Here is an 18,332-nt window from a genome sequence, read left to right as displayed (position 1 = left end):
AACAAGTGCAAATGAAAAGATTTTGTGTAAAGATGAAAGCCATATTTTGTGACCTTCGCAGTGACGCACAACATGACTTAGACAGTAATACCCTTGTCCAGAAAGAACTGGGGCTGAATTCTCCGATTTTGTGGCTTTGTCCAGAGGAAGTGTCTAGTTTTACGATGAAAAGATTGACGAGGCATCAACACCGAACCTACACCGGTGAGGGGCTAGCAGCTGCACCACGTAAAACACACGGCCTTCACAAAATAAACGGCCAGAGAATTTCCAGGTCCGTGGCCGCGCATGCGCAAGGCGACGACCTGCAGCGGTCTCGCTGTACACCATGGGGCCGGTTGCGCATGGACCCGACCGACCAGATGTGCATCCTTGGACATACTCTTGCCACTCCCGGGCCACCCGCCACCAGTCCCCCAAGTCCTCGCCAAAAGCCCTCCAGCCAGCAGCACGGCTCCCCTGACTGTGGCTACACTGGATACAGTCCGCAGCCGCCATGCCGGGTTCCTGGCCGCTGAGACCATGATTTCACCGCACGGTCGGGAACTCGGCCCATCGGGGGAGGGCCTTCAGGTAACGCCCTGAGGCCGTCCCCATGGCGTGCGGCATACTCCGCATCGAGGAGGGGGCCGCCACCCCCGATTCGGTCATAAAAAGGGATTATCTGCCCGATCGCCGATAACGAAATCGCCATCGGCAAACGGAGAATCCCGCCCATGGTGTGAGGTAAAATACACTGGGCAGGATTCTCTGTCCAGCGACACCAGAATCTCGGAATGTGATCAGAGGGAGAATCGAGCGGCAGCTAAAAATCGAGAGCGGCAACGGGTGCCCAACGGAATGCTATGCTCCGGTGAGCTGAGGCCGCACGCCGGCATGGGCATGCAAAGTGTACAGAAAAGGCCGTTGGCATAGCATTAGCGGCCCGAGCTGGCAATTCCGATGTGCCCTAGGGTGGTCCTTCTCTGCCAGGCAGAAAGACCGACGGTGAGGTTCACTTGTGCTATTGAAAATCGGGAACAGGGTGCCGTGGTTGCTGAAATAGCAAGAGGGAGTACGTAAAGTGTGCATCATCGCTAAAGCACAGTTGTGCCTCTGACCGGGTGGCACCTGCCAGGGCCGGAGGGTGTAGCGGGGGGCCGGTTAGGAGGTGGGCCGTGGGGGGTCGGGGTGGCCAGGCACGAGCCACCATTGCTGCAGCCTGCAAGCCAACCATGCAGCTTTACATACCGCTGACTGCTCACTGTGAACATCGCGCCACGGATCATATGGGTGCCTCCCCAGGCCCCGCCCTCTAGGTACCCTCTGACCTCATGACCGATCAACGGGATGGGAGTGCTCCAGCCAATTCAGTGACATCTTCTTGGCTGGAATGAGAGTGTGTGGGGAGTGGAGTACCTATATGCTGCTCCTGGTTGTCTGGCTCTCCAGTGCTGATCCCAACCCGATGTATCACACACCGGCATGCATTGTATTTTCACTAGTCCCGTGTGCCGCCTGTGCTAGCCCAGTAACGGGCTGTTGGGCGCCGCTTTTGGGGACATAGAACACACGTGATTCAGTCCTGGTGTCCGCACTTAGTCTCTCAAACGGAGGATCCAGCCTGGCATGATATTCAAGTGAACATCACAGCACATACACACATACATAGTGATGGACAGATCAACGGACCAATTAGCACACACAACACAACAGCCAATCACAGACAAGAGCATACACAGTACAAAACAAGAAACACGACACTTCCTGGGCAGTCCAGCAGGAGACGGCTCAGGGCAAGGACGTCCAAGCCAGACACTCAGACAGTCACCATGTGCTGAGTAGCAGAGTTTGTTATATAAATAGTTAAAAGAAATAAAACTGCGTTGTACCAATCGCAACCATGTTGGTTCGTCTGTGTCTCAGAGTACCCAACACATCACAGCCCACTTACCAGCTATGTAGCTGGTGGTAGATGTGGTTGTAGTCGGTACCTCTGGTGGTGTTGTTTCTGTAGAGCAGAAAAAAGATTTCAATCTGTTACATTGCACCCTGAGACTAGGCAGTAACAGATCTAAAAACCTCCTTTCATTTTACATGTCAAGTACAAAAATATAAAAAGTGAAATTATTCTCTTCTATTTCATTCTGCTGATAACAATTATTTTAGTGAAGGGACAATACAACTACTTAATACCCGTTAACTTGAGTCTCACATTTCTGCAACATAAGAATTGCTGGAATTATCCGTCCATTCGCATCCGCTTTTAATATGTATTCCTATTCCGCTAAACACTTTAAGGAGCGCAGGTTCGTCAACACTTAGTGAGGAGCGCAGGTTCCTCAGCAATGTCCTAAACACTTTACGAGTGATGCACTATCAATTACGACGAGACGAGAGTAGAATGTAATCGAGGCTTTATTGAACAGAGATGTGTGGCCTCCTACAGCAGCTTACGAAATGGCTGCTGTTCGGAGAACATACACATTTATATTCCACCTCCTGGGCGGAGCCAGCAGGCAGGGATCTACCCCCGTATCTGTAGTACAGGGGCCTTACCGTAATACCCATATATACAATATAATACAATAGTGGTGACTACCACAACGAGGAGCGCAGGTTCCTCAGCAATGTCCTGAACACTTTACAAGGAGCGCAGGTTCCTCAGCAATGTCCTGAATCTTGCAACTTAATGAAAAGCGATACAAATATGTGCAAAACAAACAAGTGCAAATGAAAATGTTTGTGTGAAGATGAAAACCATATTTTGTGTCCTTCACAATGACACACGACATGACTTAGATAGTAATACCATTGTACAGAAAGACCTGGGGTTGTATTCTCCGAGTTTGAGGCTGGGTCGAGGGGAAGTGTCTAGTTTTACGATGAAAAGGTTGGCGAGGCCCCAGCACCGACCCTACGACCAGTGAGGGGGTAGCAGCCGCGCTATGTAAAACACACGGCCTTCACACAATAAACGGGCGGAGATTTGCCAGGTCCGTGGCCGCGCATTCGCACGGCGATGACCTGCAGCGGTCTCACCTTACAACATGCCAGTTGCGGGTGGATTCGACCTGCCAGATAGTGCCCATCTGGACATCCCCTCGCCACCCCTGGGCCACCCCCCACCAGTCCTTGTCGAAGCCCCCCACAGCAGACAGCATGGCTCCCCCGACTGTGGCGGCACTAGACTCAGACCACAGCCGCCACACGGGTTCCAGACTGCTGAGACCATGAGTAAACCGCGCGGTCGGGAACTCGGCACCTCGGGTGCGGAGCATCAGGGAGGGCCTTCACGTAATGTCCTGAGGCTACCCCAACAGCGTGCGGTGCCCACCTCAATGAGGATGGGGTAGAGCATTCGATAATAGGCACCGCACCGGATTCGGTCGTAAAAAGGCATTCTCCGCCCGATCGATAACGAAATTGCCGTCGGCAAGCAGAGAATTCCGCCCATGGTGTGAGGTAAACCACACTGGGCAGGATTCTCTGTCCAGCGACGCCAGAATCGCGGAATGTGATCAGGTGGAGAATCGAGCTCCAGCCAAAAATTGAGGCCGGCACCAGCCGCCTAACAGAGTGCTATGCTCCGGTGACCCGAGGCTGCACGTCGGCATGGGCATGCAAAGTGTACAGTACAGGCTGTTGGCATGTCATTAGCAGCCCGACCCGGCACTTTCCATGTGCCCCACGGTGCCGCTTCTCTGCCAGGCCGAAAGACCGACGGCGAGGTTCACTTGTGCTGTTGAAAATCAGGAACAGGGTGCCATGGTTGTTGAATGAGCAAGACGGGATACGAAAAGTGTCCATCATCACTAAAGCACAGTTGTGCCTCTGGCCGGGTGGCACCTGCCAGGGGCGGAGGGTGTAGCGGAGTGCTCGGCTAGGAGGTGGGCCGGGGGGGGGGGGGGGGGGGGGGGTCGGGGTGGCCAGGCACGAGCCACCATTGCTGCAGCCTGCAAGTCGCCCATGCAGCTTTACATACCGCTGACTGCTCACTGTGAACATCGCGCCATGGATCATATGGGTGCCTCCCCAGGCCATGCCCTCTAGGTACCCTCTGACCCCAGGTGACCTATCAACAGGATGGGAGTGCTCCAGCGCAAACAGTGTCATCTTCTTGGCTGGGATGAGGGTGTGTGGGGAGTGGAGTATCTATATACAGCTCCTGCTTGTCTGGCTCTCCAGTGTCGATCCCAACCCGACGTATCACACACCGCCATGCATTGGAATTTCACTAGTCCCGTGTGCCGCCGGTGCTAGCCCAGTAACGTGTCCTGAATTACTCCGAGACTGGCACCGCTTTCGGGGCCATAGAAAACGCGTGATTCAGTCCTGGTGTCAGCACTTAGTCTCTCAAACGGAGGATCCAGCCCACTTACCAGGGATGTAGCTGGTGGTAGATGTGGTTGTAGTCGGTATCTCTGGTGGTGTTGTTTCTATAGAGCAGGAAAAAGATTCAACCTGTTACACTGCATTCTGAGACTAGGCACTATCAGATCTTAAAAACCTCCATTCATTTTGCATCTCAAGTAGAAAAATATAAAAAGTGAAATTATTCTCTTCTATTTCATTCTGCTGATAACAATTATTTTAGTGAAGGGACAATACAACTATTTAATACCCGTTAACTTGAGTCTTACATTTCTGCAACATAAGAATTGCTGGAATTATCCGTCCATTCGCATCCGCTTTCAATATGTATTCCTATTCCGCTAAATACTTTTCAAGGAGCGCAGGTTCGTCAACACTTAGTGAGGAGCGCAGGTTCCTCAGCAATGTCCTAAACACTTTACGAGTGATGCACTATCAATTACGACGAGACGAGAGTAGAATGTAATCAAGGCTTTATTGAACAGAGATGTGTGGCCTCCTACAGCAGCTTACGAAATGGCTGCTGTTCGGAGAGCACACACATTTATACTCCGCCTCCTGGGCGGAGCCAGCAGGCAGGGATCTACCCCCGTATCTGTCGTACAGGGGCCTTACCGTAATACCCATATATACAATATAATACAATAGTGGTGACTACCACAACGAGGAGCGCAGGTTCCTCAGCAATGTCCTGAATCTTGCAACTTAATGAAAAGCGATACAAATATGTGCAAAACAAACAAGTGCAAATGAAAATGTTTGTGTGAAGATGAAAACCATAATTTGTGTCCTTCACAATGACACACGACATGACTTAGATAGTAATACCATTGTACAGAAAGACCTGGGGCTGTATTCTTCGAGTTTGAGGCTGTGTTGAGGGGAAGTGTCTAGTTTTACGATGAAAAGGTTGGCGAGGCCCCAGCACCGACCCTACGACCAGTGAGGGGGTAGCAGCCGCGCTATGTAAAACACACAGCCTTCACACAATAAACGGGCGGAGATTTGCCAGGTCCGTGGCCGCGCATTCGCACGGCGACGACCTGCAGCGGTCTCACCTTACAACATGATGCCAGTTGCGGGTGGATTCGACCTGCCAGATAGTGCCCATCTGGACATCCCCTCGCCACCCCTGGGCCACCCCCCACCAGTCCTCGTCGAAGCCCCCCACAGCAGACAGCATGGCTCCCCCGACTGTGGCGGCACTAGACTCAGACCACAGCCGCCACACGGGTTCCAGACCGCTGAGACCATGAGTAAACCGCGCGGTCGGAAACTCAGCACATCGGGTGCGGAGCATCAGGGAGGGCCTTCACGTAATGTCCTGAGGCTACCCCAACAGCGTGCGGTGCCCACCTCAATGAGGATGGGGTAGAGCATTCGATAATAGGCACCGCACCCGATTCGGTCGTAAAAAGGCATTCTCCGCCCGATCGATAACGAAATTGCCGTCGGCAAGCAGAGAATTCCGCCCATGGTGTGAGGTAAACCACACTGGGCAGGATTCTCTGTCCAGTGACGCCAGAATCACGGAATGTGATCAGGTGGAGAATCGAGCTCCAGCCAAAAATCGAGGCTGGCACCGGCCGCCTAACAGAGTGCTATGCTCCGGTGACCCGAGGCTGCACGTTGGCATGGGCATGCAAAGTGTACAGTACAGGCTGTTGGCATGTCATTAGCAGCCCGACCCGGCACTTTCCATGTGCCCCACGGTGCCGCTTCTCTGCCAGGCCGAAAGACCGACGGCGAGGTTCACTTGTGCTGTTGAAAATCAGGAACAGGGTGCCATGGTTGTTGAATGAGCAAGACGGGATACGAAAAGTGTCCATCATCACTAAAGCACAGTTGTGCCTCTGGCCGGGTGGCACCTGCCAGGGGCGGAGGGTGTAGCGGAGTGCTCGGCTAGGAGGTGGGCCGGGGGGGGGGGGGTCGGGGTGGCCAGGCACGAGCCACCATTGCTGCAGCCTGCAAGTCGCCCATGCAGCTTTACATACCGCTGACTGCTCACTGTGAACATCGCGCCATGGATCATATGGGTGCCTCCCCAGGCCATGCCCTCTAGGTACCCTCTGACCCCAGGTGACCTATCAACGGGATGGGAGTGCTCCAGCGCAATCAGTGTCATCTTCTTGGCTGGGATGAGGGTGTGTGGGGAGTGGAGTATCTATATACAGCTCCTGCTTGTCTGGCTCTCCAGTGCCGATCCCAACCCGACGTATCACACACCGGCATGCATTGGAATTTCACTAGTCTTGTGTGCCGCCGGTGCTAGCCCAGTAACGTGTCCTGAATTACTCCGAGACTGGCACCGCTTTCGGGGCCATAGAAAACGCGTGATTCAGTCCTGGTGTCAGCACTTAGTCTCTCAAACGGAGGATCCAGCCCACTTACCAGGGATGTAGCTGGTGGTAGATGTGGTTGTAGTCGGTATCTCTGGTGGTGTTGTTTCTATAGAGCAGGAAAAAGATTCAACCTGTTACACTGCATTCTGAGACTAGGCACTATCAGATCTTAAAAACCTCCATTCATTTTGCATCTCAAGTAGAAAAATATAAAAAGTGAAATTATTCTCTTCTATTTCATTCTGCTGATAACAATTATTTTAGTGAAGGGACAATACAACTATTTAATACCCGTTAATTTGAGTCTTACATTTCTGCAACATAAGAATTGCTGGAATTATCCATCCATTCACATCCGCTTTCAATATGTATTCCTATTCCGCTAAATACTTTTCAAGGAGCGCAGGTTCGTCAACACTTAGTGAGGAGCGCAGGTTCCTCAGCAATGTCCTAAACACTTTACGAGTGATGCACTATCAATTACGACGAGACGAGAGTAGAATGTAATCAAGGCTTTATTGAACAGAGATGTGTGGCCTCCTACAGCAGCTTACGAAATAGCTGCTGTTCGGAGAGCACACACATTTATACTCCGCCTCCTGGGCGGAGCCAGCAGGCAGGGATCTACCCCCGTATCTGTCGTACAGGGGCCTTACCGTAATACCCATATATACAATATAATACAATAGTGGTGACTACCACAACGAGGAGCGCAGGTTCCTCAGCAATGTCCTGAATCTTGCAACTTAATGAAAAGCGATACAAATATGTGCAAAACAAACAAGTGCAAATGAAAATGTTTGTGTGAAGATGAAAACCATAATTTGTGTCCTTCACAATGACACACGACATGACTTAGATAGTAATACCATTGTACAGAAAGACCTGGGGCTGTATTCTTCGAGTTTGAGGCTGTGTTGAGGGGAAGTGTCTAGTTTTACGATGAAAAGGTTGGCGAGGCCCCAGCACCGACCCTACGACCAGTGAGGGGGTAGCAGCCGCGCTATGTAAAACACACAGCCTTCACACAATAAACGGGCGGAGATTTGCCAGGTCCGTGGCCGCGCATTCGCACGGCGACGACCTGCAGCGGTCTCACCTTACAACATGATGCCAGTTGCGGGTGGATTCGACCTGCCAGATAGTGCCCATCTGGACATCCCCTCGCCACCCCTGGGCCACCCCCCACCAGTCCTCGTCGAAGCCCCCCACAGCAGACAGCATGGCTCCCCCGACTGTGGCGGCACTAGACTCAGACCACAGCCGCCACACGGGTTCCAGACCGCTGAGACCATGAGTAAACCGCGCGGTCGGAAACTCAGCACATCGGGTGCGGAGCATCAGGGAGGGCCTTCACGTAATGTCCTGAGGCTACCCCAACAGCGTGCGGTGCCCACCTCAATGAGGATGGGGTAGAGCATTCGATAATAGGCACCGCACCGGATTCGGTCGTAAAAAGGCATTCTCCGCCCGATCGATAACGAAATTGCCGTCGGCAAGCAGAGAATTCCGCCCATGGTGTGAGGTAAACCACACTGGGCAGGATTCTCTGTCCAGTGACGCCAGAATCACGGAATGTGATCAGGTGGAGAATCGAGCTCCAGCCAAAAATCGAGGCCGGCACCGGCCGCCTAACAGAGTGCTATGCTCCGGTGACCCGAGGCTGCACGTTGGCATGGGAATGCAAAGTGTACAGTACAGGCTGTTGGCATGTCATTAGCAGCCCGACCCGGCACTTTCCATGTGCCCCACGGTGCCGCTTCTCTGCCAGGCCGAAAGACCGACGGCGAGGTTCACTTGTGCTGTTGAAAATCAGGAACAGGGTGCCATGGTTGTTGAATGAGCAAGACGGGATACGAAAAGTGTCCATCATCACTAAAGCACAGTTGTGCCTCTGGCCGGGTGGCACCTGCCAGGGGCGGAGGGTGTAGCGGAGTGCTCGGCTAGGAGGTGGGCCGGGGGGGGGGGGGTCGGGGTGGCCAGGCACGAGCCACCATTGCTGCAGCCTGCAAGTCGCCCATGCAGCTTTACATACCGCTGACTGCTCACTGTGAACATCGCGCCATGGATCATATGGGTGCCTCCCCAGGCCATGCCCTCTAGGTACCCTCTGACCCCAGGTGACCTATCAACGGGATGGGAGTGCTCCAGCGCAATCAGTGTCATCTTCTTGGCTGGGATGAGGGTGTGTGGGGAGTGGAGTATCTATATACAGCTCCTGCTTGTCTGGCTCTCCAGTGCCGATCCCAACCCGACGTATCACACACCGCCATGCATTGGAATTTCACTAGTCCCGTGTGCCGCCGGTGCTAGCCCAGTAACGTGTCCTGAATTACTCCGAGACTGGCACCGCTTTCGGGGCCATAGAAAACGCGTGATTCAGTCCTGGTGTCAGCACTTAGTCTCTCAAACGGAGGATCCAGCCCACTTACCAGGGATGTAGCTGGTGGTAGATGTGGTTGTAGTCGGTATCTCTGGTGGTGTTGTTTCTATAGAGCAGGAAAAAGATTCAACCTGTTACACTGCATTCTGAGACTAGGCACTATCAGATCTTAAAAACCTCCATTCATTTTGCATCTCAATTAGAAAAATATAAAAAGTGAAATTATTCTCTTCTATTTCATTCTGCTGATAACAATTATTTTAGTGAAGGGACAATACAACTATTTAATACCCGTTAATTTGAGTCTTACATTTCTGCAACATAAGAATTGCTGGAATTATCCATCCATTCACATCCGCTTTCAATATGTATTCCTATTCCGCTAAATACTTTTCAAGGAGCGCAGGTTCGTCAACACTTAGTGAGGAGCGCAGGTTCCTCAGCAATGTCCTAAACACTTTACGAGTGATGCACTATCAATTACGACGAGACGAGAGTAGAATGTAATCAAGGCTTTATTGAACAGAGATATGTGGCCTCCTACAGCAGCTTACGAAATAGCTGCTGTTCGGAGAGCACACACATTTATACTCCGCCTCCTGGGCGGAGCCAGCAGGCAGGGATCTACCCCCGTATCTGTCGTACAGGGGCCTTACCGTAATACCCATATATACAATATAATACAATAGTGGTGACTACCACAACGAGGAGCGCAGGTTCCTCAGCAATGTCCTGAATCTTGCAACTTAATGAAAAGCGATACAAATATGTGCAAAACAAACAAGTGCAAATGAAAATGTTTGTGTGAAGATGAAAACCATAATTTGTGTCCTTCACAATGACACACGACATGACTTAGATAGTAATACCATTGTACAGAAAGACCTGGGGCTGTATTCTTCGAGTTTGAGGCTGTGTTGAGGGGAAGTGTCTAGTTTTACGATGAAAAGGTTGGCGAGGCCCCAGCACCGACCCTACGACCAGTGAGGGGGTAGCAGCCGCGCTATGTAAAACACACAGCCTTCACACAATAAACGGGCGGAGATTTGCCAGGTCCGTGGCCGCGCATTCGCACGGCGACGACCTGCAGCGGTCTCACCTTACAACATGATGCCAGTTGCGGGTGGATTCGACCTGCCAGATAGTGCCCATCTGGACATCCCCTCGCCACCCCTGGGCCACCCCCCACCAGTCCTCGTCGAAGCCCCCCACAGCAGACAGCATGGCTCCCCCGACTGTGGCGGCACTAGACTCAGACCACAGCCGCCACACGGGTTCCAGACCGCTGAGACCATGAGTAAACCGCGCGGTCGGAAACTCAGCACATCGGGTGCGGAGCATCAGGGAGGGCCTTCACGTAATGTCCTGAGGCTACCCCAACAGCGTGCGGTGCCCACCTCAATGAGGATGGGGTAGAGCATTCGATAATAGGCACCGCACCGGATTCGGTCGTAAAAAGGCATTCTCCGCCCGATCGATAACGAAATTGCCGTCGGCAAGCAGAGAATTCCGCCCATGGTGTGAGGTAAACCACACTGGGCAGGATTCTCTGTCCAGTGACGCCAGAATCACGGAATGTGATCAGGTGGAGAATCGAGCTCCAGCCAAAAATCGAGGCCGGCACCGGCCGCCTAACAGAGTGCTATGCTCCGGTGACCCGAGGCTGCACGTTGGCATGGGAATGCAAAGTGTACAGTACAGGCTGTTGGCATGTCATTAGCAGCCCGACCCGGCACTTTCCATGTGCCCCACGGTGCCGCTTCTCTGCCAGGCCGAAAGACCGACGGCGAGGTTCACTTGTGCTGTTGAAAATCAGGAACAGGGTGCCATGGTTGTTGAATGAGCAAGACGGGATACGAAAAGTGTCCATCATCACTAAAGCACAGTTGTGCCTCTGGCCGGGTGGCACCTGCCAGGGCCGGAGGGTGTAGCGGAGGGCACGGCTAGGAGGTGGGCCGGGGGGGGGGGGGTCGGGGTGGCCAGGCACGAGCCACCATTGCTGCAGCCTGCAAGTCGCCCATGCAGCTTTACATACCGCTGACTGCTCACTGTGAACATCGCGCCATGGATCATATGGGTGCCTCCCCAGGCCCCGCCCTCTAGGTACCCTCTGACCCCAGATTACCTATCAACAGGATGGGAGTGCTCCAGCGCAATCAGTGTCATCTTCTTGGCTGGGATGAGGGTGTGTGGGGAGTGGAGTATCTATATACAGCTCCTGCTTGTCTGGCTCTCCAGTGCCGATCCCAACCCGACGTATCACACACCGGCATGCATTGGAATTTCACTAGTCTTGTGTGCCGCCGGTGCTAGCCCAGTAACGTGTCCTGAATTACTCCGAGACTGGCACCGCTTTCGGGGCCGTAGAAAACGCGTGATTCAGTCCTGGTGTCAGCACTTAGTCTCTCAAACGGAGGATCCAGCCCACTTACCAGGGATGTAGCTGGTGGTAGATATGGTTGTAGTCGGTATCTCTGGTGGTGTTGTTTCTATAGAGCAGAAAAAAGATTTCAACCTGTTACACTGCATCCTGAGACTAGGCACTATCAGATCTTAAAAACCTCCATTCATTTTGCATCTCAAGTAGAAAAATATAAAAAGTGAAATTATTCTCTTCTGTTTCATTCTGCTGATCACAATTATTTTAGTGAAGGGACAATACAACTATTTAATAGCCGTTAACTTGAGTCTTACATTTCTGCAACATAAGTGCTGGAATTATCCGTCTATTTGCATCTGCTTTTAATATGTATTCCTACTCCACTAATCACTTCACAAGGCATGCAGGTTCGTCAACACTTTACGAGGAGCGCAGGTTCCTGAGCAATGTCCTAAACACTTTATGAGGAGCGCAGGTTCCTGAGCAATGTCCTAAACACTTTATGAGGAGCGCAGGTTCCTGAGCAATGTCCTAAACACTTTACGAGGAGCGCAGGTTCCTGAGCAATGTCCTAAACACTTTATGAGGAGCGCAGGTTCCTGAGAAATGTCCTAAACACTTTATGAGGAGCGCAGGTTCCTCAGCAATGTCCTAAACACTTTATGAGGAGCGCAGGTTCCTGAGCAATGTCCTAAACACTTTATGAGGAGCGCAGGTTCCTCAGCAATGTCCTAAACACTTTACGAGGAGCGCAGGTTCCTGAGCAATGTCCTATACACTTTACGAGGACGCACGTTTCTCATCAATGTCCTAAACACTTTACGAGGAGCTTAGGTTCCTCACTAATATTCCAACACTTTACAAGGAGTGCATGTTCCTCACTAATTTTCTAACACTTTACGAGGAGCACTGGTTCTTCAGCAGTGTCCTAAACACTTTACGAGGAGCACTGGTTCCTCAGCAGTGTCCTGAAGTTGGAACTTAATGAAAAGCGATACAAATATGTGCAAAACAAACAAGTGCAAATGAAAAGGTTTGTGTGAAGATGAAAACCATATATTGTGACCTTCGCAATGACACACGACATGACTTAGATAGTAATACCCATGTACAGAATGACCTGGGGCTGTATACTCCGATTTTGAGGCTATGTCCAGGGTAAGTGTCTAGTTTCACGATGAAAAGGTTGGCGAGGCCCCAGCACCAACCCTCCGACCCGTGAGGGTCTAGTGGCCGCGCTACGTAAAACACACGGCCTTCACAAAATTAAGGGCTGGAGATTTGCCAGGTCCTTGGGTGCTCATGCTCACGGCGACGACCTGCAGTGGTCTCGCCGTACAACATGGCGCCAGTTGCGTGTAGAACCAACCTGCCATTTGTGCCCCCCTGGATACCCCTCGCCACCCCCAGGCCACCGCCCACCAGTCCCCGCAGTCCTCGCTGAAGCCCCCCGGGCCAACAGCACAGCTCCCCCCGACTGAGGCTACACTGCACACAGTCCATATCCGCCACGCCGCGTTCCCAACCGCTGAGACCATGAGTAAACTGCACGGTCGGGAACTCGGCCTATTGGGGGCAGAGCATCAGGGGAGGGCCTTCACGTAATGTCCTGAGGCCGTCTCAATAGCGTGCGGCATACTCCTCGATGAGGAGGGAATAGAGAATCCGAAAATCGGCACCGCACCAGATTCGGTCGTAAAAAGGCATTCTCCGCCCGATCGCCGATAACGAAATCGCCGTCGGCAACCGGTGAATCTGCCCATGGTGTGAGGTAAAACACACTGGCAGGATTCTCTGTCCAGCAACATCAGAATCGCGTAATGTGATCAGGCGGAGAATCGAGCGCCCGCCATAAATCGAGGGCGGCACCGGGAGCCCAACAGAATGCCTTGCACGTCGGCATGGGAATGCAAAGTGTACAGTAAAGATCGTTGGCATATTTAGCACAGGGGCTGTTTAGCACAGGGCTAAATTGCTGGCTTTGAAAGCAGACCAAGGCAGGCCAGCAGCACGGTTCAATTCCCGTAACAGCCTCCCCGAACAGGCGCCGGAATGTGGCGACTAGGGGCTTTTCACAGTAACTTCATTGAAGCCTACTTGTGACAATAAGCAATTTTCATTTCATTTCATTTCATTTCATATCATTATTGGCCCGACCCACCAATTTTCATGTCCCCCACGGTGCTCCTTCTCTGCCAGGCGAAAAGACCGACGGTGAGGTTCACTTGTGCTGTCGAAAATCGGGAACAGTGCGCCGTGGTTGCTGAATGAGCAAGGCGGAGTACGAAAAGTGTCCATCATCGCTAAAGCACAGTTGTGCCTCTGGCCAGGTGGTACCTGCCAGGGCCGGAGGGAGTAGAGGAGGGCCGGCTAGGAGGTGGGCCGTGGAGTCGGAGTCAGCCTGCAAGTCTTTGAATGCTGCTGACTGCTCACTGTGAACATCGCGCCACGGATCATATGGGTGCCTCCCCAGGCCATGCCCTCTAGGTACCCTCTGACCTCATGACCGATCAACGGGATGGGAGTTCTCCAGCCCAATCAGTGCCATCTTCTTGGCTGGGATGATGTTGTGTGGGGAGTGGAGTACCTATATGCAGCTCCTGCTTGTCTGGCTCTCCAGTGCCGATCCCAACCCGACGTATCACACACCGGCATGCATTGGAAATTCACTAGTCCCGTGTGCCGCCAGTGCTAGCCCAGTAACGAGTCAGAATTATTCTGAGACCGACGCCGCTTTCGATGCCGTACAACACTCGTGATTCAGTCCCGGCGTCAGCACTTAGTTTCTAAAACGTAGGTTCCAGCTCACTTACCAGGTATGTAGCTGGTGGTAGATGTGGTTGTCGTCGGTATCTCTGGTGGTGTTGTTTCTAAAGAGCAGAAAAATGATTTCAACCTGTTGTTACACTGCACCCTGAGACTAGGCACTATCAGATTTCAAAGCCTCCTTTTATTTTGCATGTCAAGTACAAAAATATAAAAAGTGAAATTATTCTCTTCTATTTCATCCTGCTGATTACAATTATTTTAGTGAAGGGACAGTACAACTATTTAAAAGCCGTTATCTTGAGTCTTACATTTCTGCAACATAAGAATTGCTGGAATTATCCTGTGGAATTATACGTCCATTCACATCCGCTTTTAATATGTATTCCTATTCCGCTAAACATTTTACCTGGAGCGAAGGTTCCTCAGCATTGTCCTAGACACTTTATGAGGAGTGTAGGTTTCTCAGCAATGTCTTGCAGGTTGCAACTTAATGGAAAGCGAACCCCAAAGTGTATCATGGAGTTCACCTGACCCACAACTTTTAACAGATTGTGGTACGGGGTGCACATGGCACACTCTACAGGTGTGGTACAACAGATATGGAAAAGTATTTTTTAAAGCAAAACAATGTTTATCTTATGAACTCAAGTGAACGTTTTTAAAACATACAGTGAACATCTTTGCAACCATTAATTCAAACACAACCCCCAAAGACTACAACACTAAGTAAACCTTTAAGCTTTCCTTTTTAACATCCATATGACTTAAAACACCTTTTACCAGAAGCATATCAGGGTAAAGTCACTACTGTTATTTAGTTTTAAATCACCAGGATCGATTTACATTCTTTAGATTACAGAGCGAAATTCATACACCTTCTGGCTGTGACTGCAGCTATCCAGCTCTGAAAAAGAAACTAAAACACACCCTGCAGCAAACAGCCCAAAACGAAAGTAAAAAGCTGAGAGACAGCCCAGCTCCACCCACTCTCTGACATCACTGCAGTAATAAACACCCATTTCTTAAAGGTACTCTCCCTCCAGATACTTAAATACACACCCATTTATAAACACCCATTTCTCAAAGATACTCTCACATGACACCTCCTCCCAAAAAAAGAAATCAACTTCAAGACGGTTTCATTTTTCACCTTTTCGCTATCCTTTAAGAAATGTACTTTTTTGTTTCAAAAAACAACACACGCAAACAGGTATAATAATATAGTCCATTTCTTTTTGTTTTTCTTCCTCGAACTGAAATCCTTCTCAAATGAAATGAAAAAAGCTTCTATCTCCTTCTCATCAAACCTTGGCAATGCTTGGACGTATTTAAATAGATCCCCACCAAGCCTTTGACTATGACGCTCTTTATCACTATCCTCATCACTATCATTCAACTGTACGTTTCCCTTTACGCCTGCCAATTTTAACTGACTGTCATGTTTCATGGCCATTTTCTGAAGTTCAAACTCTCTCTCTTTATCTTTTTCCCTGATTTGTATCTCCCTTTCTCTTTCTTTTTGTTCTACTCGGGCTATTCTTTCTGTTTTCCTTTCTTCTCTCTCTTTTTCCTCGCTCTCTCTTTCTCTTTCCTCTCTCTCTCTTTCGTATTCAAGCTGCTTTAATTCTTTCTCATGTTCCATTTGTTTAATTTGCAACTGAATCTTTGCCATTTCCAATGGGTCAATCTATATCTCAGGCAACTTTAAATGCTTAGCCATTGCCATAATGACCCCATCTTTTCGCATTTTGTCAGGTAATGTTAACTGCAATGTTTTTGCCAAATCTAACAGTCTGCTTTTAGTCTGCAAGTCGCCGTCGGCAAGCAGAGAATTCCGCCCATGGTGTGAGGTAAACCACACTGGGCAGGATTCTCTGTCCAGTGACGCCAGAATCACGGAATGTGATCAGGCGGAGAATCGAGCTCCAGCCAAAAATCGAGGCCGGCACCGGCCGCCTAACAGAGTGCTATGCTCCGGTGACCCGAGGCTGCACATTGGCATGGGCATGCAAAGTGTACAGTACAGGCTGTTGGCATGTCATTAGCAGCCCGACCCGGCACTTTCCATGTGCCCCATGGTGCCGCTTCTCTGCCAGGCCGAAAGACCGACGGCGAGGTTCACTTGTGCTGTTGAAAATCAGGAACAGGGTGCCATGGTTGTTGAATGAGCAAGACGGGATACGAAAAGTGTCCATCATCACTAAAGCACAGTTGTGCCTCTGGCCGGGTGGCACCTGCCAGGGCCGGAGGGTGTAGCGGAGGGCACGGCTAGGAGGTGGGCCGGGGGGGAGGGGGTCGGGGTGGCCAGGCACGAGCCACCATTGCTGCAGCCTGCAAGTCGCCCATGCAGCTTTACATACCGCTGACTGCTCACTGTGAACATCGCGCCATGGATCATATGGGTGCCTCCCCAGGCCATGCCCTCTAGGTACCCTCTGACCCCAGATTACCTATCAACAGGATGGGAGTGCTCCAGCGCAATCAGTGTCATCTTCTTGGCTGGGATGAGGGTGTGTGGGGAGTGGAGTATCTATATACAGCTCCTGCTTGTCTGGCTCTCCAGTGCCGATCCCAACCCGACGTATCACACACCGGCATGCATTGGAATTTCACTAGTCCCGTGTGCCGCCGGTGCTAGCCCAGTAACGTGTCCTGAATTACTCCGAGACTGGCACCGCTTTCGGGGCCGTAGAAAACCCGTGATTCAGTCCTGGTGTCAGCACTTAGTCTCTCAAACGGAGGATCCAGCCCACTTACCAGGGATGTAGCTGGTGGTAGATGTGGTTGTAGTCGGTATCTCTGGTGGTGTTGTTTCTATAGAGCAGGAAAAAGATTTCAACCTGTTACACTGCATCCTGAGACTAGGCACTATCAGATCTTAAAAACCTCCATTCATTTTGCATCTCAAGTAGAAAAATATAAAAAGTGAAATTATTCTCTTCTGTTTCATTCTGCTGATTACAATTATTTTAGTGAAGGGACAATACAACTATTTAATAGCCGTTAACTTGAGTCTTACATTTCTGCAACATAAGTGCTGGAATTATCCGTCTATTTGCATCTGCTTTTAATATGTATTCCTACTCCACTAATCACTTCACAAGGCATGCAGGTTCGTCAACACTTTACGAGGAGCGCAGGTTCCTGAGCAATGTCCTAAACACTTTATGAGGAGCGCAGGTTCCTGAGCAATGTCCTAAACACTTTATGAGGAGCGCAGGTTCCTGAGCAATGTCCTAAACACTTTACGAGGAGCGCAGGTTCCTGAGCAATGTCCTAAACACTTTATGAGGAGCGCAGGTTCCTGAGCAATGTCCTAAACACTTTATGAGGAGCGCAGGTTCCTCAGCAATGTCCTAAACACTTTATGAGGAGCGCAGGTTCCTGAGCAATGTCCTAAACACTTTACGAGGAGCGCAGGTTCCTGAGCAATGTCCTATACACTTTACGAGGATGCACGTTTCTCATCAATGTCCTAAACACTTTACGAGGAGCTTAGGTTCCTCACTAATATTCCAACACTTTACAAGGAGTGCATGTTCCTCACTAATTTTCTAACACTTTACGAGGAGCACTGGTTCTTCAGCAGTGTCCTAAACACTTTACGAGGAGCACTGGTTCCTCAGCAGTGTCCTGAAGTTGGAACTTAATGAAAAGCGATACAAATATGTGCAAAACAAACAAGTGCAAATGAAAAGGTTTGTGTGAAGATGAAAACCATATATTGTGACCTTCGCAATGACACACGACATGACTTAGATAGTAATACCCATGTACAGAATGACCTGGGGCTGTGTACTCCGATTTTGAGGCTATGTCCAGGGTAAGTGTCTAGTTTCACGATGAAAAGGTTGGCGAGGCCCCAGCACCAACCCTCCGACCCGTGAGGGTCTAGTGGCCGCGCTACGTAAAACACACGGCCTTCACAAAATTAAGGGCTGGAGATTTGCCAGGTCCTTGGGTGCTCATGCTCACGGCGACGACCTGCAGTGGTCTCGCCGTACAACATGGCGCCAGTTGCGTGTAGAACCAACCTGCCATTTGTGCCCCCCTGGATACCCCTCGCCACCCCCAGGCCACCGCCCACCAGTCCCCGCAGTCCTCG

At 50.8% G+C, this 18,332-nt stretch overlaps 1 protein-coding gene across 50 annotated transcripts in view; it reads right to left on the bottom strand.

Annotated features, from left to right (window-relative positions):
* The window catches only part of LOC140388045 (mucin-5AC-like), a 206,081-nt gene that overhangs the window by 80,673 nt on the left and 107,076 nt on the right, over window positions 1-18,332 (bottom strand). For 6 of the 50 annotated variants that reach the window (XM_072471585.1, XM_072471595.1, XM_072471594.1 and 3 more), the window contains 7 exons: window positions 16,985-17,041; window positions 14,272-14,328; window positions 11,511-11,567; window positions 9,128-9,184; window positions 6,745-6,801; window positions 4,362-4,418; window positions 1,934-1,990 (listed from right to left, as the gene is read on the bottom strand). In XM_072471585.1, coding sequence (XP_072327686.1) covers window positions 1,934-1,990; window positions 4,362-4,418; window positions 6,745-6,801; window positions 9,128-9,184; window positions 11,511-11,567; window positions 14,272-14,328; window positions 16,985-17,041 — 399 coding nt within the window. The remainder of the gene's footprint in view (window positions 1-1,933; window positions 1,991-4,361; window positions 4,419-6,744; window positions 6,802-9,127; window positions 9,185-11,510; window positions 11,568-14,271; window positions 14,329-16,984; window positions 17,042-18,332) is intronic. The other 44 variants (XM_072471600.1, XM_072471613.1, XM_072471623.1 and 41 more) reach the window with 35 other exon arrangements.

The sequence above is a fragment of the Scyliorhinus torazame genome, chromosome 13 (assembly GCF_047496885.1).
Source record: "Scyliorhinus torazame isolate Kashiwa2021f chromosome 13, sScyTor2.1, whole genome shotgun sequence".
Classification (NCBI taxonomy): domain Eukaryota; kingdom Metazoa; phylum Chordata; class Chondrichthyes; order Carcharhiniformes; family Scyliorhinidae; genus Scyliorhinus; species Scyliorhinus torazame.
The sequence above is the reverse complement of the archived record's forward strand: the minus strand, read 5'-3'. Positions and strand labels throughout refer to the sequence as shown.